Source organism: Podarcis vaucheri (assembly GCF_965113315.1).
Source record: "Podarcis vaucheri genome assembly, chromosome: 16".
In the NCBI taxonomy this organism is placed as follows: domain Eukaryota; kingdom Metazoa; phylum Chordata; class Lepidosauria; order Squamata; family Lacertidae; genus Podarcis; species Podarcis vaucheri.
This window is the reverse complement of record NC_138754.1, coordinates 31567089-31592832: the sequence shown is the minus strand read 5'-3', so window position 1 is coordinate 31592832 and position 25744 is coordinate 31567089. Positions and strand designations below refer to the sequence as shown.

The 25744-nt window shown below is 45.9% G+C and overlaps 1 protein-coding gene and 2 long non-coding RNA genes across 16 annotated transcripts in view; 1 reads left to right on the top strand and 2 right to left on the bottom strand.

Annotated features, from left to right (window-relative positions):
• The window catches only part of ARVCF (ARVCF delta catenin family member), a 605652-nt gene extending 587726 nt beyond the window's left edge, over positions 1-17926 (top strand). For 12 of the 13 annotated variants that reach the window (XM_082203066.1, XM_082203061.1, XM_082203067.1 and 9 more), the window contains 5 exons: positions 114-204; positions 2181-2234; positions 6554-6645; positions 13439-13552; positions 17148-17926. In XM_082203066.1, coding sequence (XP_082059192.1) covers positions 114-204; positions 2181-2234; positions 6554-6645; positions 13439-13540 — 339 coding nt within the window. In that variant the 3' untranslated portion in view covers positions 13541-13552; positions 17148-17926. The remainder of the gene's footprint in view (positions 1-113; positions 205-2180; positions 2235-6553; positions 6646-13438; positions 13553-17147) is intronic. The other variant, XM_082203073.1, reaches the window with a different exon arrangement.
• The window catches only part of LOC309521177, a 325245-nt gene that overhangs the window by 295781 nt on the left and 3720 nt on the right, over positions 1-25744 (bottom strand). The gene's annotated exons all lie outside the window — the stretch shown is intronic.
• On the bottom strand, positions 105-9217 carry LOC309521225. Its single transcript, XR_014214582.1, has 3 exons — positions 6849-9217; positions 3701-3890; positions 105-242 (listed from the first exon to the last, which is right to left on the bottom strand). It is a non-coding gene; the product is annotated as an uncharacterized lncRNA (long non-coding RNA).

The following is a 25744-nucleotide window of genomic DNA, read 5'->3' as shown; positions in this document are numbered from 1 at the left end:
CGCAGATTGCTTTTGTTGGAATGAGCGTTTCATGATAACTTTCTGAAGCGGCTTTTGCTTTCCGCTCTGTTCCCTGCGAAGCTGCTGATTCTGTCATTTTCCTTTCTTTCCAGTCTGCGTCTTCGACTCCTAAGGGATCCAAAGGCACATTATGCAAGTCTGGCTATGACGACAGCACCCTGCCTCTCGTGGATAAAAGTCAAGGTCTGTGCTCGTCCCAGAGGGGTCCGTCTTGAGCTCTTCTAAGCAGCCGTGTGAAAATGAGAAGATCCTGGGGGTCAGGCTGGACGCGATGCCAAACATTCCTTCTAACACGTTTATTCAATAAATATATATTCCACCTTTCCTCCCTAGAAGCTCAAGGTGGCACAACGACCCTCCGGAGTAGGTTAGGCTGAGAGACTGGCCTCACTTAAAGCAATAACATGCCACTTTAAACAGTCACGGCTCACCGCAAAGAATCCTGGGAATTTTGCCTGGCGCCTTCATTATACACCTTTAGGTGCCAGGCAAAAACATTCCTTTTTAACCAGGCCTTTGGTTGATTTGATTGACATCCTATGTATGCCGTTTTAAAATGTAGGGGGTTTTTTTTTGGGGGGGGGGCGTTATTGCGTTGCTGTTTTTATTTTGATTCTATATTTTGTGGCTTTATATTTTGATTTTGTTCTGTGAACCGCCCTGAGACCTTTGGGTTTAGGGCAGTATATAAATTCATTAGTATTATTATTATTATTTGCCTCATGGAGCTACAATTTTCAGAATGGTTTAATGGTCAGTCCCTCACCCCAGGGAACTCTGGGAATTGTAGCTCTGTGAGGAGACTGGGGCGGGGTGGGGGAGCTCCTAACTACTCTCAGGACCTCTAACAAACTATATGGAGTTATTTGTGGAATCCATGACAGTTTAAAGAGTATAATACTGCTTTAAATGTAAATAGTGTGGTTCGAATCCCCACAACGGGGTGAGCTCCCGTTGCTCGGTCCCTGCTCCTGCCAACCTAGCAGTTCGAAAGCATGTCAAAGTGCAAGTAGATAAATAGGTACCGCTCCGGCGTTTCCATGCGCTGCTCTGCTTCACCAGAAGCGGCTTAGTCATGCTGGCCACATGACCCGAAAGCTGTACGCCGGCTTCCTCGGCCACTAAAGCGAAATGAGCGCCGCAACCCCAGAGTCGGCCACGACTGGACCTAATGATCAGGGGTCCCTTTACCTTAGTGCTAAGAATTGCAAAGCAGCCCTTGTTCTCCTTGCAGAGCTACAATTCCCAGAGTTCCCTGGGAAGAGGGATTGATGGTTAAACCGCTCTGAGAGGGGAATAGGCATCTCCTAACAAACTACAGCTCCCAGGATTCTTTGGGAGAAGGCATGGCTTTTTAGAGTGGTATCATGCTGCTGCCTCACCAGAGTGGTGCATGCTCTGGTTATCTCCCACTTGGACTACTGCAATGTGCTCCATGTGGGGCTACCTTTGAAGGTGACCTGGAAACTACAACTAATCCAGAATGTGGCAGCTAGACTGGTGACTGGGGGCGGCCGCCGAGACCATATAACACCGGTCTTGAAAGACCTCCGTTGGCTCCCAGGATGCTTTTGAGCACAATTCAAAGTGTTGGTGCTGACCTTTAAAGCCCTAAATGGCCTCGGTCCAGTATACCTGAAGGAGCGTCTCCACTCCCATCGCTCAGCCTGGACACTGAAGTCCAGCTCCAAGGGCCTTCTGGCAGTTCCCTCACTGCAAGAAGTGAGGTTACAGGGAACCAGGCAGAGGGCCTTCTCGGTAGTGGCACCTGCCCTGTGGAACGCCCTCCCACCAGATGTCAAGGAAATGAACCACTATCTGACTTTTAGAAGACTTCTGAAGGCAGCCCTGTTCAGGGGAGTTTTTAATGTTTGATGTTTTATTTCTTTTTTATTCTTATTAATATTCTGTTGGGAGCTGCCCAGAGTGGCTGGGGAAACCACATGGATGGGGTATAAATAATAAATTATTATTATTATTATTATTATTATTATTATTATTATTATTATTATTTACTTTAAGTGGGCTGGAAGTCACCAGCCTGTAACATTTGCTTTTAGCACACTCAGAAAATTCTTGCCTCCTTCCCTCTCCGTGGATTGTGAGGCCTGATCCGCCTCTCCAAAAGTCCAACTAGTTTCTATTCTTCTCTCCTGTAGATAACGAGAAGACTGGAAGTCGGGATATGATTCCTATGGATGAACTTGGGCCAGGTAAACGCAGTTACAGATCAACCTCTTCTGCCTTTTCCCCATAGTGGAGCTTTTCCCTCACAACGGAGTTCGGCTTCTCAAGAATAAGTGCTTTCAAGTGTCTGAACTTGACATTTCAGAGCTGATTTTTTTTCTTTCCAAAATATCAATAGCATTTTTAAGCGTGTGTGTTTGTAAAAATGTAAAGAGGCAGGTAGAAATATAGATATGTGGGTGTGGGCAGCTACTCTAATTTTATGTGGCCCTCAAGATAGGGATGGGTGAACCCTGACAATCCTGGTTTCTCTCAGTTTACTAATTTTAGGTTCAGTTCCCCATTTCCAACATCAGTTTGTGCTTTTGTTTTCTTTAAAGAGAGTCAGCACTTCACTGCAAAGTTCTCCTGATATGCAAATTACTGCGTGCATTTTTATCTAATATACATATTTTTTTGCAAGCAAAACAGAAAAAAACTAAAAAATAAAACCATCATTTTCAAATTCTCCACTTTCATTACCTTCTTTCCATGACCTCCTCCTCCTCCCATCTCTTGTATCTTGATTAATAATTGTCACAGCAAATCCTTTCCATAATTCATAATATTCTGTCATTACATTACCTTGCTCTATTTTCATCTTATCTTATAAAAAACCTTAAAACTTAAAACTTAAATCTTATTTTTACCAGCTTCTCATAACCATTACCTTTTTACCTAATTCTTTAAACATTCTTACAAGAGCCAAGTAATTTCATTTCAACATTTTTGCAACGTTCATAAAACATTTCTGATGATAAAAAAAGAGAATAAAAACAATCCAATCTTCTTCCAGCGTCCCCTCCCCCCGGTCCCGGGATTGTCAGTCCTTTTTATCCCATTAGTCTGGCACATTAACCTGGTGATCTCATATCCGAGGCCTTCAAATCTCTTCCATGTCCCTTCCGCAGTTCTTCTTCATATTTTTCTTTCACTTGTGGGAACTCCAGCTTGGTAGTGTTTTTGACCCTTTTCAACAAATCAGCCCCTTTCTCATAGTCCAGACTAGACTCCATGTGGTATTTTAAAACATGTTTCAAATTCCCTCCAAGATTGGAAGTCCCAACAGCTCCAAACCTCTGACGGCCCATTGCCAGATTCGGAAAGTCCAAACATCCCTGCATAGGGGGGTCAGTCAACCTAGCAGTTTGAAAGCACATCAAAGTGCATGTAGATAAATTGGTACCACACCGGCGAGAAGGTAAACAGCTCTGGTTCGCCAGAAGTGGCTTAGTCATGCTGGCCACATGACCCAGAAGATATACGCCAGCTCCCTCGGCCAATAAAGCGAGATGAGCGCCGCAACCCCAGAGTCGGTCACGACTGGATCTAATGGTCAGGGGTCCCTTTACCTTTATCTAAGTTTAGGTATAAGCTTTGTGTGCATGCACACTTCTTCAGACTGTTTTTTAATTTTTAATTTCGACTGTGTCAGACCAACACAGCTACCTACCTGAATCAACTTGTCAGTAAAGCATGATTATTTAATTGCATTTTCTGGTAATCTTCTCTTATGGTCTCTTGCTCCAGCTTGTGGAGAATCACAAGTTTGAAAGATCTCAATGATACAGCATCATTCTAGAGGCATTTTGGGAATTGCTGGGGTGGGGGCATTGAGAAGGAAACAGGGTTGTACAGGAATCCTGCAAAAAAAGAAGAAGGATGAAACAGATGAATTAAGGGGCAGTTGTGGGGGCTGCTTTCACGTGTAATTCAGAGGGTTTTTTAAAAAAAATTATATTAATAAACAAAATAAGTCAGAGAAAAAAGAGCATAAAGAAAAATACTTTTACAGCAGGTTGAAATCAGCATATGGTTGAACATCATCACTGAGTAGTTTGCAGATTTTTGAACTAATTCAGGGAACTTGGTTTAGTTCCCTGAATTAGTTCATTCCAAACGATGTTCATTCCAAATGATGGCCACTGATGTTTACTGCAGATAACGCTACGCTAAAGGGTATGGCTCCATTTACAGCTGGTTCCTATGTTTTAAGTCTGCGCTGATAAAATCCAACATCTAAGAGTTTCGGATTTGCAACTGGAATAAAAAGCATTTAAAAATAAATAAATAAATGCTAGATCCAGCTTTCTCATCTATGAGAAGGAAGGTTGCGTGCGTTTTTAAAAACCAAGTACAGCTCCTCTTGAAACCTAAAACTGTAACAACAGGAAGAAAAAAGATTCTGTTGTGTTGCTTTTCATATACCTCACTTCAAACCTTCCAGCCAGCGTGAATAAGCTGTGAATATGTTCCTTGCTTAAGGGAAAGCTCCGATATACATCCTCTCGGTGGGAAGAGATTCACTTCAAATGAGAACGCACTGCAGGGTGACCATGTATTAACCAGCCTGGCAGTGTAAAGCTGAGGATCAGAAGCTACTTTGTTGGAACATATTAGTTATGTACTCAGAGTAAAAAGGGTTTTCCATCGATCAGCATGCATTGTGACTTTAAGAAAGACTTACGGGGGTGTAGAGGGAAACTGGATCTCAAATGCAGGCAACGGCAGATGGTAGGATTAAGAATGCCATCATAGACCTATTAGATGAGGCTAATGGACCAAGCTAATGGCCCGTCCTGTTCAGCATCCCATTCTCACAGTGGCCAGCCAAATACCTGTGGAAAAAACTGCAAGCTGTGGGAATGTTCAAGGATGCAGGAGAGGATATATTGTCTGATAATAGCCTTTCCAACTTGTGTTAACAAGTTCACAATTTAGCAGAGTAACATTCCCCTTTTTAAACTTGAAGCGGATGCATTTGCTGAGGCTCGCTAAAGCCTCTATAATAACTGTTCTGGTATTTTCCCCTTATTTCCTCATAAATGATAAAACATGACACAGTCTTCTATAAAAGTATAAAAAGGTTTACTCACACATCATTCTGTTCACAATAGGATCCCAGAAGGCAGACTTAGCTTAGAAAAGTAACATATACCTAGAAACTATCTCATAAGAAGACAGTCCCTTTGTCCTCTCTTGGCTGGAAGCCAAGAGGGCATCTTTGGCTAAGCAGATGTTGCTTCTTCGATGCATGTAGTCAAAAGAGAGATATGGCTGCCCTGCCCTGTGCTTTTGTCGTTACCTGCACAGGTGAGGCCACACCCACCTCTAGTCACATGCAGAGGAAGTCTGTCCCAGCCCAGAAGGAAACAGGAAGTTTACCTGCTGGCTGGACAAACATTCCTCCCCATGTGAAAACATGTTCACTCTAGGAATGTTGTACTTGACTGCTCTTGTGTTTCACATCCCACACAAGCTGGGCATGAGGGCAACAGCACTCTGCCCATCTGCAGTTCTCGGCAACTGGCATCCAGAAGCACTATGCCTCTGACAGTGGATGGGGTACATAGCCTACATTGACAGCCTTGTCCTCCGTGAAATTGTCTAATCTTCTAAAGCCACCCATGTTGGTGGCAGCCACTGCCTCTATCAAGCTTGAGGTGGCATAGATGGTTTTCCATCTCCCCATTTTATCTTCTCCTGCCTGAGCAGAGGAGCAGCCTGAACGCCCTCCTCATCTACATCTTCCGTAGGGTAGTGTGAGGGGTTGTGACAGGTATTTGTGGAGGTGGTCCTTCAGGAGAGGGGCTAGAGACCCGTTTCCTAGGAGGTCTTCACCTCTGAAAGTTAGGGGTGTCTGAAGCAGGGCTGCCAGTGGACTTCTGAATAGCCTGGCAGGTTTGTGGGGCGACAGGGAATCCTTCATTATGCCCAAGTGCTCAGATAACATAAGAACATAAAGATGCCTTTGAAAAGACCTTATAGGTGCTCACCTGACATCATGGGACCAAAGGGTGTGGCAGCACTTTTAAATGATAAACTTGCACATAAATTAAGAATAGCAGGAGGAACCAGACAGAGACACATTTGTGGGGTAATGATGGAATTATAGTTTGTTTGTGAATAATCTAGATAACAAAAGACAGGTCCTTGAAGTCTACTCTTAATATACAGACATTATAATATTTTAGTTTCATTGGACATTACATTTCTGCAATCCAGGGAGAAGATTTTCTTTTCAGCTAAGGCAAAGTAATTTTGCTGCATTGTTTGGGGCAATTTGTTGTAATGTATCTAGAGAAACAATTTTTTAGAAAAAATAAAAGAAAAATACCTACAGATGCTAGCAGTGGAACGACGTCTTTGTATGTGTGTGTGACCATGTTGTGCTAGTTTTGGGATGGGGTGAAGGTTTGTATCCACTGTGGTGCTGTTTTTGAAACAGTGGAAAGGGCACCCATTTAATGCCATGCTGCCACTGATGCCGCAGATTCCTTTATGGCCTCCTCTCATTCCTCTGCAGATGGCTACTCGACCATCGATCACCGGGAGAAAGAGCGAAAATACAAAGCCAATGACAACATGGGGGACGCGTCAGAGAAAGAACCACTAAAAGTAAGTTGTGTTCTTCCAAGTTGCACATCAGGCATTTGCAATGCCCCCCCACCTTTTAATGGAGTTTTGTGGGCCAGTGTAAGGCAAAATTAATTTGAATTGCTCTATATAGAGGTGCAGAGCTCCCCTTTGAATATCCCCAGCCATCATGGCTCTGATAATACCATCTGCTCATCTACAGAGGAGAAGATACTAGGCCTCACCTCCTTGCCTTTGGCCTCCATGTTGCTACCGCTGGTGCCTTCAGTAGCACTGAAGATCAGGGAACCTGTTGTATTCATTAGCAGTGAAGATCAGAGAATCTACTGTATTTGTTGGTAGTGAAGATCAGAGAATCGGTCGTTCCTCTCTGTGGTGTTCCCAACCCTCGTACAAGACACCGTGCTTCTAGAAGCTGGGTTTTCTGCTGTGGAAATTTTGATATAAAGAATGGGCGTAAAATGAAACCTTAGGTTGACACCTCGGTGTTGGCCCACCCTCCACACCACCTGCTCAGCCTGTTGGGATGGCAAGGGGAATTCCTGTGGGCCACTGTGTCCCAAGGACCTCTGTTTCCCTTTACTCTCTTAGAATGACCCTTCATCCTTGTGGTTCTAAGAAGAAGGAAGTGTGTCCCCTCGCTCCACATCCCAAGGCCATTTCCTTCACAGGAAGTTTGAGTGGAGGAGGAAGAGCTCTTGGGGCAAGGCATTTCTGTGGAAAGCTAAGACCAAGACTCGGGGTGACAGCAGCAGCCATGTTTGACGGGGTCCTGGGCAAAGTGTGTTCTAGAGAGCCCCCTTCCTCTTTTGGTTTTGCCTGGCATCATTAGTTTCTAGGACTGAGTGGCAGAGGGCCACTCTTTTAATGACGTTTCCTCCACATGATGCTGCGTCGAGAGGCATTGTGTGGAGTTAAAATGGCAGCTGGACTCAGCCACCTGGTTCTGCTCAGACCACTGAGTTGGAGAATAAAAGCAAAGGGTGGACCTCAGTGGTGGGCCCTGCCAGGATTTTTGGAGCCAGTGGTGCCATCAGGGCAGGAATTTGGGGACTATTGAGCCAAATGAGCAGGAGAATCCCTCAAATGAAGTGCTGCATGAAGTAACACATATGACCGTCTATAGAGAGCTCAGGATACCCCTAAGACAAGGGTGGGAGACCTCAGGTGCCAGGGGCCAAATATGGTCCTCCACACCTCTCTGTTTGGCCTTCAAAACTCTCCTCAGAACACATCCCCCAGGCCAAACCCCTCACTGATCCCCCCCAAACCCCACCCAAATGTTTTTTCCTGACTGGAAGGCATTCTTGAACTCTGGCAATGCCTCTTTCATGGTTGGATGGAGGACAGAGAGGAATGTGGGTAGAAACTAGCCCATTGCATAAAGAGAAAATTTGCATTTGTTGCTCCTCCCGCTTTTGCCTCTGACTCCACCCACCACTGACTGACATGTGGTCCTCAGAGGCTTGCCCAGAACGGAATGCAGTCATTGGGCTGAAGAAGGTGAAATTTACATTCATTGCTCCACCCAGTGAGAGTCCTGAGGTCCAGATAGAAATACATGGAGGGCCGCATTGAGCTCCAGGGCGTCAGATTCCCTGCCCCTGATTTAGCAGCTCCTTACATATAAGGCACACATGGTTTGCTTTTGTTCTTTGTTCTGTCGCTTTCAGTTCCTCCATTTGGAAACCAACCCCAACCTTAAAGTCTATAGCTGTGCAGGAGACTTTGTCCTGAGAATAGTCACTACCAGCACCTCTGCTCCCTTGTGGTTTCCGTGGTGAGAAGAACTGGAAATGCGTGCGAGTGTCTGTGCAAAACTAGGCGAGGTTGACTCCGCAGGCTTGTGCTCAGATATAATCTGGTTTCCCATCCTTCCAACTTACTGGTGGTCATGGAACATGGAACCATCACGTGCTGTGGATTCCACAGCACTTACTCCCTATGTTATGGGTTCCAGTGTCCCTGGGAAGTGATAGAGCATCTACTTGCTACCAGAGAAGCCAGGGATTGCACCTGGGACCTTCTGCATGCCAAACAGGTGTCCCTAACACTGACCAGCAACAAATCAATATGGCTTCTGCCTTCGAAAATCTCCCTTTATCTGGGCCCTCGGTCCTCTCCCAATATGTCAAGCTGCGCTCGTCATCTTCTCTCTTTTTTTGTCCTAACGGTTTTGTAGTTAGCATCCTGTCTTGGGGAACTTTGTATCATTCAAGTTGCAAGGGTTGTTTCAGCTCAGCAATTTTGTCAGGGACTTTTTAATTTTCATCTGCCCGCCTCGTTAGGGTAATCCCTCGTCTTCCCAGCCACACTCCCAGTGGCAACTCCAATAAGCCGCATGCTTTATTTAGCTGTGCTCGAGAGCCTTAAAGCTGTGGTGTGATCGCAAGACCCACTGCCCTCTTGACCCGCTGCTCTGCTTTCCGTATGAAGTTCCACCGGGCAGCACTGTTAGTGGGTGAAGATTACAGCTGTGCGTGGATTATGAGACCTCAATGACCCTTAGAGCCGGCTCTGCCCCAACGACACCATTGTTGTTGATACCCATTTGGCCTGACTGCGATTTTCTCCTAAGCCTGTGCTTGGCCAGGAAAGGGGACTTACTAGCTATCCCCTTTTGTTTTTTTGTTTTGTTTCTTTATAAAATATTTATTAAAATTTTACAACAAACATAGGTTCAAAGAACCAAGAAAACTATACCAAAGATTACACATAAACACAGATTACACAAAAAAGAGGAAAAAAAATAACAAGAAAAACACCAAAGAGAGGACCTAAAAGAGAAAAAGGAAAATACAAAAAACAACTGGCTGGAAAAAGGGGGGAAAAAGTTTTAAAAAGAAAAAATCCATCTTTCAATATCTTTAGGCTCATTTACTTATTTCCTTGACCTCCTCACACCTCCCCTTTTTGTATTCCTGTTTACAAAATCCTTTCAGCAAATCCTTACCCTCTTTCATTTATCTTTGCTCTGTATCTTAACCTATTATAACTATATATTTCCATCCATATAACGATCTATATTTGCATATTCTTATTAACCTTATTACCAAAACCACTTATTTCCATTCCAACATCATTTTAACACTAGCTATCCCCTTTTGGCCCAGGTGAGCAGCACACAGATTGCGACTGCCTTTTGTGTCAGGACCACAAAAGATAGGAGAGGATTTTTTCGCAGAGCTTTCTTACCTCTTGCCACCGAGTGAGGGTGGTGTCTTGACTGAGCTGTAGGCAATAACCTGCAGCAAACCAGCCCCTGAGAACCAAGAGCCAGGAAGCAAAGTGAGCACTCAAGTCTGAAGAGTGAGTCAGAACTAAAGGACAAACCGAGAGGCAGGTGAGAAGTCAGGACATCAGAGCAGCGTGCAAAAGACTTCTCATTCTCCAACCTGTTTGTGGGTAGAGGAATCGGGAAGGTGTAAGAAGAAGAAGAAGAGTTTGGATTTGATATCCCGCTTTATCACTACCCGAAGGAGTCTCAAAGCGGCTAACATTCTCCTTTCCCTTCCTCCCCCACAACAAACACGCTGTGAGGTGAGTGGGGCTGAGAGACTTCAGAGAAGTGTGACTGGCCCAAGGTCACCCAGCAGCTGCATGTGGAGGAGCGGAGACACGAACCCGGTTCCCCAGATTACAAGTCTATCGCTCTAAACGACTACACCACACTGGCTCTCAAGTGTAAGCACTTGACTAAATTTCTTGAGGGGAAGGAAAAGTTCCCCGACAGTTTCTCAAAGAGGTGGAGCTCACTATTAGCAGTAGCACAGGTTCCTGCTCTCTGTCGACATGCAGAGGGCCAGGAGGCCAGCTGATAAGCCCTAGCTGTGCCATCTCCTTCTATTGGCCCGTGCTCCGACGTACATCGGTGACCCGAGCTTCTAAAGTCAGGGCATGCTATTAGCAGAGTGTACTGCGCACACAGAATAGGCGTGAGGCTTGTGAAGTCATGCTACAGATTTATTAATCATAAATCAGAACAAAGAAACATGTCGTCTCTCTCTCATGTCGTCTCAGAGAGAACAGCAAAAGCTATACATACACAAATGGAAGTTCCCAGCATACTCTGCTGGAATGTAAACAGACGTGACATGCAACAATTCCACACATCTGTTCCTTAAGGTGGAACAGAATTCTCAACACTCTCCTCCCCCCTACAGGTATGTGTGTGTTAGTGCCACATTGGGTCAAGATGCGCAAGTGCTTATTCTGTTGAAAGGTGAGAGATAGGCCCCATTGCTCCATGGGCTGTATACTGCAGAACAGGCATGCCCAACAGGTGGATCGCGATCTACCGGTAGATCTCTGGACATCTGCGGTAGATCATTGGCTCCCCCCAAAGAAGCTGAACAACTGTGGCTCCCCTAAAAAAAGCTCAACATTTCACCTCCTCCCTGAAAAAAATCAACAACTTTGACCTGAACCCCCAAAAAGGGGTTAGATCACTGCCAGTTTTTAACTCTGTGAGTAGATCTCAGTCTCTTGGGAGTTGGCCACCCCTGCTGTAGAACAAGAAGAAGGCACATGATTCGAACAATGCAGTCCTAGGCATGTCTACCCATTGAGTTTAATGGGACTTAACTTCCAGCTAATCGTGTGTGGCTAGTCCTGTCTGCTGTCTGCTGAGCAGCAGCCATTGGGTACCACAAATCAATACACACAGAGTCATCCTCTGAGCTAAACTGGGCGTGATGCAGGATATCAATGGAATGGCCTGTTGTTTTTACTTTGAATGCAGCTGTGGGTGTTCTGAATTTTGTCAGAGTAGTAGCCACGGGGTGGTTAATCCTTCCTTTGTGGGCTATCTTTCCAATCAAAATCTTCTCCTTTCTCTTCCCTGCAAGTGCTTTCTCAACTACAAGGGGAAAGATACTGGTTCTAGGCATATTTCTCCCTGAAAGGAGAAAAGATGCTCAGGAAAGGAGCTGCCAGCTGCTGAAGGATTAAGCATTTCTGCTCCAATCAAATTCAGAGCCTCCACAACTGCTATTTTAAAAAAAAATAATTTCAAAAAATAAAATACCAGCAGGAGACATACTGAGTGTTACTGGTATTGTTTTTTATTTTCTAACAACGAGAACAATCATAAAACAGTAGAAAGCAGTAGAAGTGTGAAAGCTCCCCAATCTTATTTCTGCAAATTGAGTATCCAAATGTTGCAGGTGCCGAAATGTCTCTGCCTTTGTGGAAGCTGAAATACAGTGGTGCCTCGCAAGACGAAAAGAATCCGTTCTGTGAGTCTCTTCGTCTAGCGGTTTTTTCGTCTTGTGAAGCAAGCCCATTGAAGGATTAGCGCTATTAGCGGCTTTTAGCGGCTTTTAGCGGTTTAGCGGATAAGCGGCTTAGCGGCTTAGAAAAAGGGGGGAAAGGGAAAAAACCCCGCAGGAACTCGCAAGACATTTTCGTCTTGCGAAGCAAGCCCATAGGAGATTCGTTTTGCGAAGCACCTCCAAAATGGAAAACTCTTTCGTCTAGCGAGTTTTCCGTCTTGCGAGGCATTCGTCTTGCGGGGCACCACTGTATGTAAGCCAGTGCTTCATCTTGGGCCGCTGGGCGTGTGCCTTTTGCCATTGCTTGATGTCCTAAGCATATAAGGCATTCGACTTCTGGTAGGTCTCTGTATTTTCTCTAAGAAACCGTTCTTCACTCCAAAATATCAAAGAGCCCAGCTGGTTCATAGGAGTGCTGGGTGAGGTCCTTCTGGTGCTCACTAGTTAGCAAGATCTGCTTTGTCTTCTTCAAAAGTGTTTGCCGAAGATGTGAAGTTCTGTTCATATGAGGAAAGCAAAATATACACAAGCTGGATATTTTGGCTTCCCTGCTCTCTCTCTCTTAGTTCAAGTCCATGCTTTTACTTTTGGAACTCAGGCTCAAACATGAATCAACACAAAACATGGATCAAGAAAGGAGAATGAATTTTTCTTCTAATGCCTTTCCCAACTTCACCTTATTTCTTATCTGTTCCCTGACTCAGCCTTCCTATAGAAAGGTTCATTCCCCCCCCCCTTCTAGGTAATGTGGACAGGCTGTGTTACTTTGCCACACTCTGAGCAAGCCAGTAGCAGCCACTGTTGGAATGCAAAGCAATACATCATTGGGGAGGACCTGTGGCCCAGAGGTAGAGTGCTCCACGAGGCAGAGCCGCAACACTAGCTCCTGGACAGCAGAGTTGTTGCTGCTTACGGGGAAGAGAAGGGGGCAAAGCAGTGGGGAGGTTGGCGCAGTGTTTACGCACTGGCAGGATTGCCGGATTGGCTCTGCTGATGTGCTTGCACCGCGCCTGCCACTTTGCCACAACTCCCCTGCTGGGAAGCTAACACTCTGTCCTAATCCCACCCTGGGCAAGTCACTTCCACTGGGTAGCCCTCCAGATGTTGTTGTACTCCAACTCCCATCAGCTCCAGCCAGCATGGAGTGGTGGGGGTTGTCGCCCAGCAATCTCTTATGGGACAGGGTGCAGATTCCCTACCCCTGCAATGCAATATCCTCCTCTCCTCCAAAGGCAAGGTGTGTGTTGATCTCCAGTGCTTGCAGTTGATTGGCTCCGCTGCCGGGAGAGCCACTTGTCGTGAGCTGCAATTACATTGATGCATCCAGCACTGTCTGCCTAGCGCTCACGGCTATTGTTACTGGAGTTTGGAATGAAGCATGCTTTTTACTGATTCTGTCTCTCTCCCTGTTTCTCTGTCTCTCTCGTTTTCTTTTCTGCACTAATGCTACCTTGCAAACCTTTTGAACTGGCAAGTTTGTTTGTCTGTTTGATTAATCTGCTCTGTTTTGCCTTTTTAACGCCTCACCCTGTCTGCTGCAGAATGACACAAATAGGAAAACCATTAACAGGAGTAACAGGGCTTCGGTGACTCTGGTGGATGCCCGTGACCCTAAACCCCAGCCTGTTGACTCCTGGGTCTAATTTGCATGCATGGTAGGTCTTTTTCACGGTAATTGGTGCTCGTGATTAACTTTTCTTGTTTGCGCATGGTGTTGCATCGCTGTGTGTTCTCTCTGCCCGCCTGGCTCCTTTGCAGTCAGACGCAGATAGGAAATTGCTTTCAGTGTGTTCTGTTTAATATATATTTCACTCATCACTGTTTGATAAAATGCTGTAATGCACTGCTGGTAGAGTCTATTGTAACCCATCTGAAATGTACGTGAAGCTAAGCAACTGGTCGCAAAACTCCCCGCCATCTGCTTTTGAAACAGAAATTCCTGATAAAATTTTCCTGAAAAGGAGGTGAATCGGTGTTCTTATATATGGAGCCAGAATACTTCCAGTTCTCGGTGTATTTTCACTTTTATTAGCAGCCCGATGTTGAGGGTCTTCTTCGGTGCCTTCAAGGATTTGCTGATCAATCCACTACCACAAAACGGAGAGGGGAGAGGTGACCATGTAACAGCTGAGATCAAAATGGATCCCCATGTCCCATGGACAGAACAGGCAGCCCTTAGTATCCCGAGCCAAAATTGCAGGAGCTCTGCTTACCATACCCTAAGTGCAGCTCAAAACCATTCCCATATCAACAAGCTTGATCCAAGGGCAATCTGGAGCAAGTGGATGCCTTCTCCTGGAAAACGGGCACAGTCTTCTGACTCCTAGCCCTTTAGACCAGGCTTCCTCAAACTCGGCCCTCCAGATGTTTTGAGACTACAATTCCCATCATCCCTGGCCACTGGTCCTGCTAGCTAGGGATCATGGGAGTTGCAGTCCCAAAACATCTGGAGGGCTGAGTTTGAGGAAGCCTGCTTTAGACAATGGCTCATTGTGCTCTTGCCTGATCTCGTTACTGGCCAGTCCAACCACAGATCAACAGTTCCATTTCTTGCTGCAATCCCAACCTGATAGGCTCACTTTTTCTTCCACACTTTCTTTCTTTCTTCTTCCACGTTGATTTCTCACAGATATTCTCTCTCAGCTGCTCTAGCCGCAGCTGGTCTGTGGTACAGTCATACCCTTGACCCAAGTTTGGCTTCCATTTTAGAATTTGGCACGGTTTGTGAGCTATGATGTTGCATGGAAGCAATGTGAACCTCACTGTTCTGACTGTTGAGCAATGAAACCATGCTTTGCAGCCATGGTGGCCAGCACAACTTGGGTCTTCCTGTCTCCAGAGTCTCAATAGGCAAGAACCTAAGCTCTGTTCCAGTGCTTTGAGAAGCATCTGTCAGGACACAAGGGGATACTGTAGCATCATGGCAGCTGGCTTCACCCCTCCATGTTGTTGATGATGATGATTGTAATGGGTTTGAGTTACTCGTGCATAAACTGCCACCTCTCTAGGCTTAATTGCCTTGGTTAAACCCATCTCCGCGCGGCTGTGTCAGTCGCTAGCAGAATCTGTCTGTGGGCGTTTCTTAAACCTTTTCCAGCATAGAAGCTGTCTGACTCCCAAACGCCTCCTTCTCTCACTGCGCAGGAGTCTTCTGCGCAGGGAGGGCGTGGGTAGTGGAGGACCTGTGCTCTCCTCACTGATGTCCAGAGAAGAATCCCGGAGCTCTCCCTCCGCCTCCCCCATATCCCGGGTGTTGCGGTGATTTCCTTCCCCCTCTACTGAGCTGCTTCTCCCCCTGGTGCTGGGTCCTTCGCCCGCAGAATCTGGGAGCCCTCCCTTCGCCTCTCGCTCTGATGTCAGTTCCCTGACAATGATGATGATACGAACCAGGAAATCCCTTGTTTGAATCTCACCACTTCCAAGCTCGCTAGATGGCCTTAGGCCAGCCACTCTTTCTGACCTACTTTAGAGGGTTGTCAAGTAAAAGGGGAAAAAATTGACCAGCTTTACAGGGTTGCAGTATAGATCACAGCAAGTGAATGGATGTGCCGTTCTTTGAACGCTGTATTAAAGCACAACTTAAATGATAAATATTATTAATGTTGCTGTGATTTATCCCCCTTGCCTCGTTCATTCTCTAAAGAAGGTTCCTTCCAGACATTGCTGGTCTGCAGCGCCCATCTTCCCTGACTGCTGGCCATGCTGGTTGAGGCTGGTGGGATTTAGAGCAACTAGAGGGCACCATGTTGGTAACCTTTGCTCTAAAGCAAGGACCTGTTTCAAACCCCAAAGTGTGTTATAGCTGGGATTATTTAAGGATTTTTGCAGAGGGGCTGCTCTACGCAGTTCTGCTCCAACTATGGAGATAACCCTGGGGCAGAGTTTTGTCTATTCCTTCCTCTCTTCTGTTCCTTTAGAATACAGTGGAACCTCAGGTTACGCTACCCTTGGGTAACGTAACTTCAGGTTGCGAAAGTGGCAAACCTGGAAGTGTTTCACCTCTTGCGCATGCACAGAAGTGGTCTCTCCGGTTGTGAAAACTTTGGGATCCGGAACGGATCCGATTTGCAATCGGAGGTACCACTGTAATGTGTTACCTTCCAGGTAGGGTTGGGTGGTCTCCTTCCTGTTTACCTCAATAGGAGCGGAGACTTTTCAAGTTTCCCAGTCAAGATCGCCAAAGAAAAAGCCCCTGTAGGTCCCACCATCTCATCTGTCACAAACTCCCTACCCTGACTCAGGGTTGGTCCAAGACATTTGGCTACCTGAGGCGAACCACAAAATGGCGCGCAAAATGGCCAAGGAAGGACGTGTGAGCGAAGGTCTACACCAGGAACAAGGGCGGAATGAAGATCTACATTGGGAACACGGGTGGGAGTCATATCTACCTTACCCAATGATTGAAGTGGGAATCAAAGGCCGTCGCGGGAGCGAAAGGGCCCCGCTCTGAATGGTGCTAAGTGGGTGCAGAGCCCAGGAGACCCCAGAGGGAAGCCCCTGCCATTTCCTCCCTAGGGGTGGGGAGGAGACCAGCAGCAACTCCTCTTCACCAAGAGGCCATTGTAGAGGTGGCATGGCGGAGTGGGTGGGGGCAGCAGATCCACGTGGCAAATCTGCCACACACACGCCCCTTGGTGGATCCTTGGTGACAGATCCAGCCTGCAAGGAGTGCACCACAACTGTAGCAGCAGCAGCAGATGGGTTCCTTGGAGGCCAGATCTGCTGCCCTTGTGGATTCTGCCACTTGAGGCGCTTTTCTTACCTTGCCTCTTGCATGGGCTGGCCCTGATGCTGAGCACACACACCCCAACACACACACACCCCAAAAAAAAACTTGAAAGAGAGGTAGAGGCAAGCACTTCCCTCAGGGAGAAGTCCCTGTGCCAATACAGTCAAACCTCGGTTGTCGAATGTAATCTGTTCCAGAAGACCGTTTGACTTCCAAAACGTTTGACAACTGAAAACTGAAAGCGGAAGCCTCGATACAATAGGGAAACTCAAGACAGAAGCCGCGTACCACATTCAGCTTCCAAAAATTGTTCAAAAACCGAAGCAGTTAATTCCAGGTTTCCGGCGTCTGGGAGCTGAAATGTTCGACTACAGAGACGTTTGAGAACCGAGGTTTGACTGTACCTTGTTTTAATTTTCTTCCTTAATTTCAGATGCTCTTAGAATAAAACCTATTTGGAGTTTGTGGCGCCTCCCTGCTCCATTACCCCTATTAATTAACTCTTGCTTTTCTTTTTTTAGGGCTAAAGTCCCGCCGCTTGTTTTGTTATTGTTATTATTATTTTTCCTCAACTAAAAAAGAAGAAGAAGAAGACGACGACTCAACAAACAGGATCTCATTAATTAACCATCACTGCCATTCAGATATGGAAACGCCTTGGCGCTTGCGCCGGTGGAACCAACCAACCAGGCTGCAGATTCTCTATGGGGCAGGGACAGGGCGACGGGCCATCAGCCAATCCCAGAGCAGCATGCCTTACAGCAGGGACCATTCTGCTTTTTAAGAACCAATCACATTCAGGCCCAACATCTCCCTGCCCTTTCAAACTTCTGCACAGAAAGGCGCAAGACAATTTCTCCAAGCTTATGTCGGACAGGTTTGGTTCTTAGCTGACTCTTCTATGTGGATGGTGCCAAGTTATGAGTTGAAGGTCATGAGATGGGTAAGGAGAAGAAGAATGAGAAGTTTTTTTAAAAAAGAGAAAGAATTCACATGTGGAAAGAAAAAGTGCATAATATTTGGAGTATATCTTAGGTATAGTCATAAAAAACAACTTAGCACTTTTCCCTTTCTTTCTGAACTGTGATTTTTTTAAAGCAAGTTTTTTTTTGTGGCCTGTTGTTGAGGTTTTTATTCTTTGATCCAATGGAAATGCAGAATTGTGGAGCTGAAGTTGGATGGATTTTGACGAAAGGAGAGAAAGAGTTGGGGGAAATCTTGGTGGACTGGCTTGGAAAGATGGAAGCTGGAATTGACGTGGGCTGTATACTTTGCTTTTGAAGTAAATGATATCACACTGTGCTGCCTATATTATCATTAGTGTTCCATTCATCTGCCTTTTGACTTCTGTAATGGCTCTGTTTATACTTTCCAAACATATAAATGATTCATTCGAGGTTTCGCTGTCCTCCTTCAGGGGGAAAAAAGTGATAACGACATCCCCTGACCACACAGACATGGTTGACTTTCTGTTGTTGCTGATGAGTGCTTCTTAATTTTCTAGGCTGCTGGTGTTGAGTTGATGGCAACATGATGTCAGCATCGCGCTCCCCACCCACCAATAGATAGTATTTAAAACTTTTGGGAAAAGTGGGATCTTCCTTGCAAGGAAGATGTTTCAAATGCATCATAAACTTCATATGTCTCTACTCTTTTTTGCTGGTAAAATGTTAATAATCGCCACCCATTGCTGGATCTCATGTATGATTTTGGCTAAGCTATTAACAGAGTGCTTCAAAGGGAACTATTAATATGTTTTGAGCCACCCATGTGTGGATAGATTAGTTTGTAATTAATTAGGGTTGTACACTCGAGGAATGACGACATCCTATTTATGTGCAAAGCCTTATTACCTAGGATCGCTGTTATGGGTCTTTGGCGAGATGTTTGCCACTGGTGCATATAACCATATCCCTAGTCCCGTGCATTGTGTACAATGATGCTTTGTGCTTTAACCACATTAATTTCTTTCGGGTTTGGTCTGTTGTAGAGAGAAAATGGAAGCAGAACCTTTAACCGTGCAGTGCTATGCACCCCCCTGAAAAGTAAGTCCCATTGAGGTCAATGTGTCTTACTCCTCAGAAATCAGGCATAGGATTGCAGTCTGAATCTTCAATTCCCCTTACTCCTGCCTTCTTTGTCTCTCTCCCTTGTTGCTAAAATGAGTTGGTTGCCATATTCACTTAAATGATGTGATTGGAAAGCACTTTTTGTTTTTTTAAAAAATAATAATCCAGCAAATTTCATTGGGGGGGTGTCCTGCTGTTTCCTTTGTAATTTAAAATGAAGTTTGGGGTGGGGTGGGGAGGGCAGGGGAGAGAATAAAATAAAAAAAATGCTGTATTAGTTAAACATCTAACTTTTTGTAAAAAGAATAATAATAATAGTAATAATAATAATAAAAATCCATAAAAAAGAAAGAAAGAAAAAGCAAGCATCAATAGCTTTGTATCTTCTGGAATATAAAGAAAATAAAATTTGACATGAATTACATATATAAATATATATCTCTATCTATATATTGTGCAGAAAATAGGTTGCCAAAACCGTGTGACATTTGTAGCAGGAAAGCATTTTGCAACAATTCAGGGAAAAGACTGGTGTCAGAAGCTATTTGGCAATTTGACTGGTGCAGACACAAGCATGTACCTGCCCCTCTCTGCCCCCAGTCTCTCACCCCCTAACCCATCACAGTCACGTAACTGGGGTTACCTCTGAGTCTCTTTATGGAAGCAGAGGCACATGGCGCCAGTGACCTATAGGAAGGAGGCCCATGCTGGCCCAAGATCTCTTTATTGGCCAAAGAACACAAGTGGATCTGCTTTGGATTCTAACTGGAGACCTCTGCCTCCGTGATCTAAACAGTGAAGAGTGGAACAGGATCAATATCTTTCTTGCTTCTAACAATGGTGCTCTTTTCATACTTCTACTCTTGATAAGTGAAGACCCTTTTAACCGGGCTGTACATTTTTATATCATCTATATACGAATCGTATGTAATTCCTTTTTCTTTTCTTTTTTTTGTATACAAAGGGTTTTTTGTTTTGTTTGGTGTTTTTTTTAAAAGAAAAGCTCGTCTGCAAGTTGTAACTAATTGAGTCTGCTGCTCTGTAGTTTTATTAGACCCCCCCCCCCCTGCAAGCGAATCGTCTCAGTCACCCTGGCTTCAGTCTATGCTCTGGTCCTGCCTTTTATTTACCAAAAGAAATGGGAGTCAAATTGCTACTTGTGGGGTGGGGGTATAAATCTCCCCCATTTGTTCACTGGCATTTCTGACGATCATGCAGCTGCCCTTTTCCTCCTGATTGTCCCAAAGATCTCTTGAGCCTCCCAGGAACATAGGAAACTGCTTTCTACTGAGTCAGACCCACTGGTCCATCCAACTCAGTACTGTCAACACGGACAGGCAGCAGCTCTCCAAGGTTTCAGAGAAGGAGCCCCCTCCTAGCCCTACCTGGAGATGCTGGAGAATGAATCTGGGACTTTCTGCATGCAAAGCAGCTGTTCTACCACTAAGCTATGCCTCTTCAAATATTTTGAGGCAGACAGATCCATAATCCGAAGGTCTAATTTCCACTGGGAGGTTAATATAGGCAGGAAGAAATGGCCAGGGAGGGGAAGGGGAAGATGACCGGCAACAGAGACGCCTGGAATGCGGAAGCAAGCAATGGATTGCGGAGTGGAATGCAGAAGCAAACAATTGGCACAAGCTTTCCCAGGGCTATGTGCTCAGTGGGTGAAATGGGGGGAAAGCAGAGCTACTAAGTTTTCATTTGCCAGAGGGAAAGCTTCATTCTTCTGCTCAGTCATGGTAGCTCATTGGACCTGCTACCTATGGATTGCAAAACCACAAAAAATGGTACGATGCAAGCAAATATTTGCATCCTTAAACTGCATAATTGATTTTGGCTGCCACATTCGGCTCTGTTCGCTATATGTGTGTGTGTGTGTGCGCGCGTCTAATCACATATACCCTGCCTAGACATTTAATCCTTCTCAAGGGCTCTGGAGAGTTTCACTTCTGCAAGGCACTTGGAGGATTGATAGCCTAGTTTTTGGAACCGTGATAAACTGCTTATACAGAATCAGACCAACGGTCAGCCTGAATTGTCTTGTGAATATTCGAGCAGGAGGTGTTCACTCATGATTGCAGGCAGCATCAATTTGAGCATAGCTCAGTTTGTGGCCAGCGGTAGTCTCAACCCTGCAAGCTGCCACCATCCCCTTCTACTTTGAACAAGGCAGTGCAGTGGACATTCTCAGATTAAAATGCTGGCAAGGGACTGGCCCTTTTTCAAGGGTGGTAAGACTGCTCAATCAACTGTATTGTTGAATCTTGTTGTCAGTGGCTCTCCAGATTTTCAGGCTGGGATGGATGTTTCTTGGTTCTGCTAGCCAAGCTGGAGGTGCTAGGGATCAGTCTTGGAACTTTCAGCTTTCAACACATGTGTTCTACCTGTGAGTAAGGGCCCCTCTCCAAAAGGCATTCTCCAACCCAAAGACCATTCAGGCAGTTTCAGGATTCCCTTGAGTCAAATTGCAAGCCATATGACTCATTTAAAACCTAGTTACAGGTAGGTAGCCGTGTTGGTCTGCCGTAGCCGAAACAAAATATTTTTTTCCCCTTCCAGTAGCACCTTAGAGACCAACTCATTTAGTTATTGGTATGAGCTTTTGTGTGCATGTCTAGGACTTGCCGATTGGTATGAGCTTTCGTGTGCATGTCTAGGACTTGCCGATCAGAAGGTCGGCGGTTCGAATCCTCGCAACGGGGTGAGTTCCTGCTGCTTGGTTCCTGCTCCTGCCAACCTAGCAGTTCGAAATCACATCAAAGTGTAAGTAGATAAATAGGTACCGCTCCAGCGGGAAGGTAAACAGCATTTCCATGCGCTGCTCTGGTTTCCAGAAGCGGCTTAGTCATGCTGGCCACATGACCCAGAAGCTGTACGCCGGCTCCCTCAGCCAATAAAGCGAGATGAGTGCCGCATCCCCAGAGTCAGCCACAACTGGACCTAATGGTCAGGGGTCCCTTTACCTTTACCTTTACCTAAGGTGCTACTGGAAGGGGAAAAAATTATTCTGTTTCATTTGAAACCTGTTAAGATGGTGCTCTTAAGCATCATAAACCTAGGCTTTCCATTTGTCATGAAAATTCCTGACATGTCCTGGTTTTCGGATGTAAAAATGGCATTAGGGAAAACCCGGGGGGGTGGAGCTCAACAATTTGGGGGTCTTCCAAAAAAAAAGCTCAACAGGTGTCAGGAATTTTTGAAATATGGCAACCCTACCTAAACCAGATCCAAAACATCAGTGTTGGGGAACCTTTGGCCTTCCTGATATTAAAGGTAAAGGTACCCCTGCCCGAACGGGCCAGTCTTGACAGACTCTGGGGTTTGTGCGCCCATCTCACATCTATAGGCCGCGGACCAGCGCTGTCCGGAGACACTTCCGGGTCACGTGGCCAGCGTGACAAAGCTGCATCTGGCGAGCCAGCGCAGCACACGGAACGCCGTTTACCTTCCCGCTGGTAAGTGGCACCTATTTATCTACTTGCACCCGGGGGTGCTTTCGAACTGCTAGGTTGGCAGGCGCTGGGACCGAACGACGGGAGCGCACCCCGCCGCGGGGATTTGAACCGCCGACCTTTCGATCGGCAAGCCCTAGGCGCTGAGGCTTTTACCCACAGCGCCACCCGCGTCCTGATATTGCTGAACTACAACTCCCTTCGCCCCTTACAAGCAAGGCCAATGACTCCCTTCGCCCCTTACAAGCAAGGCCAATGACCAAGGATCATGGGAGTTGTAGTTCAACAACATCTGGAAGGCCAAAGGTTTCCCGCGCCTGCTCTGCACAAAACACATCACTGATGTTGTCGTCTGAGCCAGGATGAACACTTAGCAATGCCATTGGGCCAGCAGGGTCTATAAGGACCCAAATGAAAGGACATTTGAAAAGTCAGGTGGTGATCCAAAAGGATTCATCTATCATTCAGGAGACCTCGCCAGGGAGCAAACTGGCTGCTAGGATCACTTGCTCCTCACCCACGGGGCCTGTTTCTTAGTATTTGTATTGGCTGTCCGTCCCTTTAGTATGCCAGAGCTTCTTGTAGCTGACCCTCGCCAATATTAGCTGTCCATGAGATGTAAAACTGACAGAGAGAACCTTGGCAATGTGTGCCAGGGCTGTCAGTAGGAGTCTAGGTGGCTTCTCCTTCCGTGTTCTGTCTAGTGGCAATTTTTACTCTGCTTGTACGTAGCAATAAGTAGGCATTTAATAGGTCAGTTGTAGGCATCTTAGCACTGCTACCTTTCCATGGGCAGTGACAAAAATCCCCACAATCCCCACCCCTTTTGTTAACCCTTCTATTGTGAATGCCACCACCTGCTGGCTTTGAATGCTCAAAATAGAGCCTCCTAATTCAGGAGCAGTATTCGGTTCTTATTTCTAGATGCATTGTGGCCAGTTAGAGGGCGTAGGGAGAAGGAACTATCTGTGGCCCTCCAGATATAGTTGAAAATTGACAAATCATTTCAGTTTTGATTTCTCTCCATTTCTCCTTTCCCCACACTTTAAGTTCAGCTCTTCACATTTCCACATCAGTTTGCATTTTTTTAAAAAAGTTACCATCAGCATTTTACTGCAAATTTCTCCCAGTGTACTCATTTTTGTATGCAATTTTGCCTAATGCACTCGTTTTTTTGCAAGACAGTTCCCCCTAATGCCATGCCCTTTTGTATGTTATTTTCATGGGTACACGCTTTTTTATGCACACTATGCCCTAAAATATGCATCTTTGTACACATTACTTGGCTTATACTTGGCTGGAGAACTGCATTGCAAAATTCAGAGCAGCGCAGATTTCAAAGGATGGCTGTTTGCATATTGTTTCGGAAAGCGTGAATTAGGTAGGTTCGCCTTTAAATGCAAACCGGATCCAATTTCTCCCCCTAGATATGATTGGACTACAGTTCCTATTATCTGTAGCTATTTGGGTATGCTGGCTGGTGCTGATGGGAGTTGAAGTCTCTTGCCCTTAGGTAAAGCTATGTCTGTTGTGGCCTGTACATCCCCAGGGCAGTTTGCTGTGGGGCCAGATTAATGTCGGTTCTTGTTTATCAGTTCTCCGGGGTCCCTTCTTCATTGCTCCTGCTTGCATCATGGGCGTCCTCTCTAATCCATGGCAGAATTTGAATGTGCTACAAATCTCCTTGATTCCCCTACCGCCTGGATAGCAAAGGCAAGATAAATTACACCACATGTGCAAATATATGAAAAGGTGCTTATGTCATATGCTGTGGGGAGCTGACCTAATACTATTTTCTTAGCACAGCATTGTTTTGACCCAGCCCTGCCTGTCGCACGCTCTTTGGCTGTTGCGTTATGCTGCTGTTTCAAACAATTGCCAGTGCAGCAGCATCAAAGCAAGAGCCTTCCTTGTTTACCCAGGCAGGCAACAGTGGGTCAGGGTTCTCGTAGCCTCCTTGCCCTACATATGGGCTTTTATGCAGGGATTTGAATGGCCACTGTAGGAAATGGGGTGCTGGTGTAGCTCAAGAGTAGCCAGAAGTTGCTGGACCACAATTCTCTCCATCCCTGACTATTAGCCATGCAGGCTGTGATGGAGCAGAAACCTCATCCAGAAATATCTGGAGAACCCATTGGACTAGATGAGTATGCCTCTGGATACCATTTGCTGGGAATCACAAGTGAGGAGAATGCTGTTATGCTCAGCTCCTGCCTTCAGGCTTCCCATAAGTTTCTATGAGAATAGGATGTTGGAGGAGATGGACCATTAGCCTGGTGCTACAGAGCTGCTGCTGCTGCTGTTGTTCTTAGGATCTTTGGTCTAACTCAACAAGGTTCTTCTTAAGTTCTTAACAGTCATGGCTCAGTTTTGGCACTGTGGGGCTCTCATTCTATTGGCCTTCGTTCACAAGAGACAGTCCAGGGTTGAATTTATTGTGCCAAATTTCCAGATTAAGCCAACCTGCTCCATCAGTCTGAGCCGCCATCCCTGTTCTGTTAGTGATGGATGGAGTTGGTGGGATACTGCTCTGGACCAATAACAGAACAGGAAGGAGAACCTGTGGTCCTCCAGATGTGGCTGGACTATAGCTACCATCCTCCCTGAACATTGGTCATGGTGGCTGGGACTGATGGGAGTTTTGAGTCCAACAGCACCTGGAGGGCGATAAGGTTCCCATTTCTGGTTTAAAGGTGGCACAGAACACAATGGTCCAATGCTTGACCCATGAGATCACGGCGTGCTAATTCTGATGGGATATGAGCTGCCCGTGGATATCAGGCATAGCCATTTCATCTCATTCAAGCAAAGCTTCTGCACCTGAGACCACTAGGATGCTCAATGCATCCTTTGACACTCCTTGGCTGCATTTGGGCAGTATCAGATAAGACTAAAGATACCAAAGAGAGGCAGGTGTATTGGTAAGACCTGTGCAGAATAAGCTGGGGCAATGGGATGTGGAATGTGTGGCCCAACCATGATAGTGTGTGTGTGTATACTCAGTTTGGCCAAACTCCTGCATTTGGGCAGAGGATGCTGTCTGTGTTCCCAGAACTCTTGTAGGTAGTTTTGGACAAGGATACCTCAGAAATCTATAAGCAGATAGATGGTTCCCAGGTGGTTTGAGTGAGACAGTGGTTAATGGAACGAACTGTTATGGTTTCACGAGGCAGCCACATCACGGCATCTCTAAATCTCATACCTGGAAGATTATCAGTGCTAGAGCTGACCCCAAAGGACCTTTCAACTTTTGACTTGAAAGTGAATTGAGGAGGGAGAGAAAGTTTCAATGACACCCACCCAATTCAGCTTTTTTTTGTTGCTATCACTTGTTTCATTGCCTTGGCGTTGATGGAGTCCCTGGTGGGCATTAAAAAAAATATCCACAAGGCTATGGAGTGAGAGGTCAGGAAACGTTTGTCCTCGCTCGGATTGGCCTTTGTGACAATCCGAGGTCCTTAAGTACAGTGGTGGAGCTTTAAGCTCCGGCAGGGTGTGTGGAGAGCAAGCAGGGGCGTGGCTGGCATGTGTCCCGGGGGCGTGGCATGGTGCGGCGCATGTCCTGGGGGCGTGGCATGGTGCGGCGCATGTCCT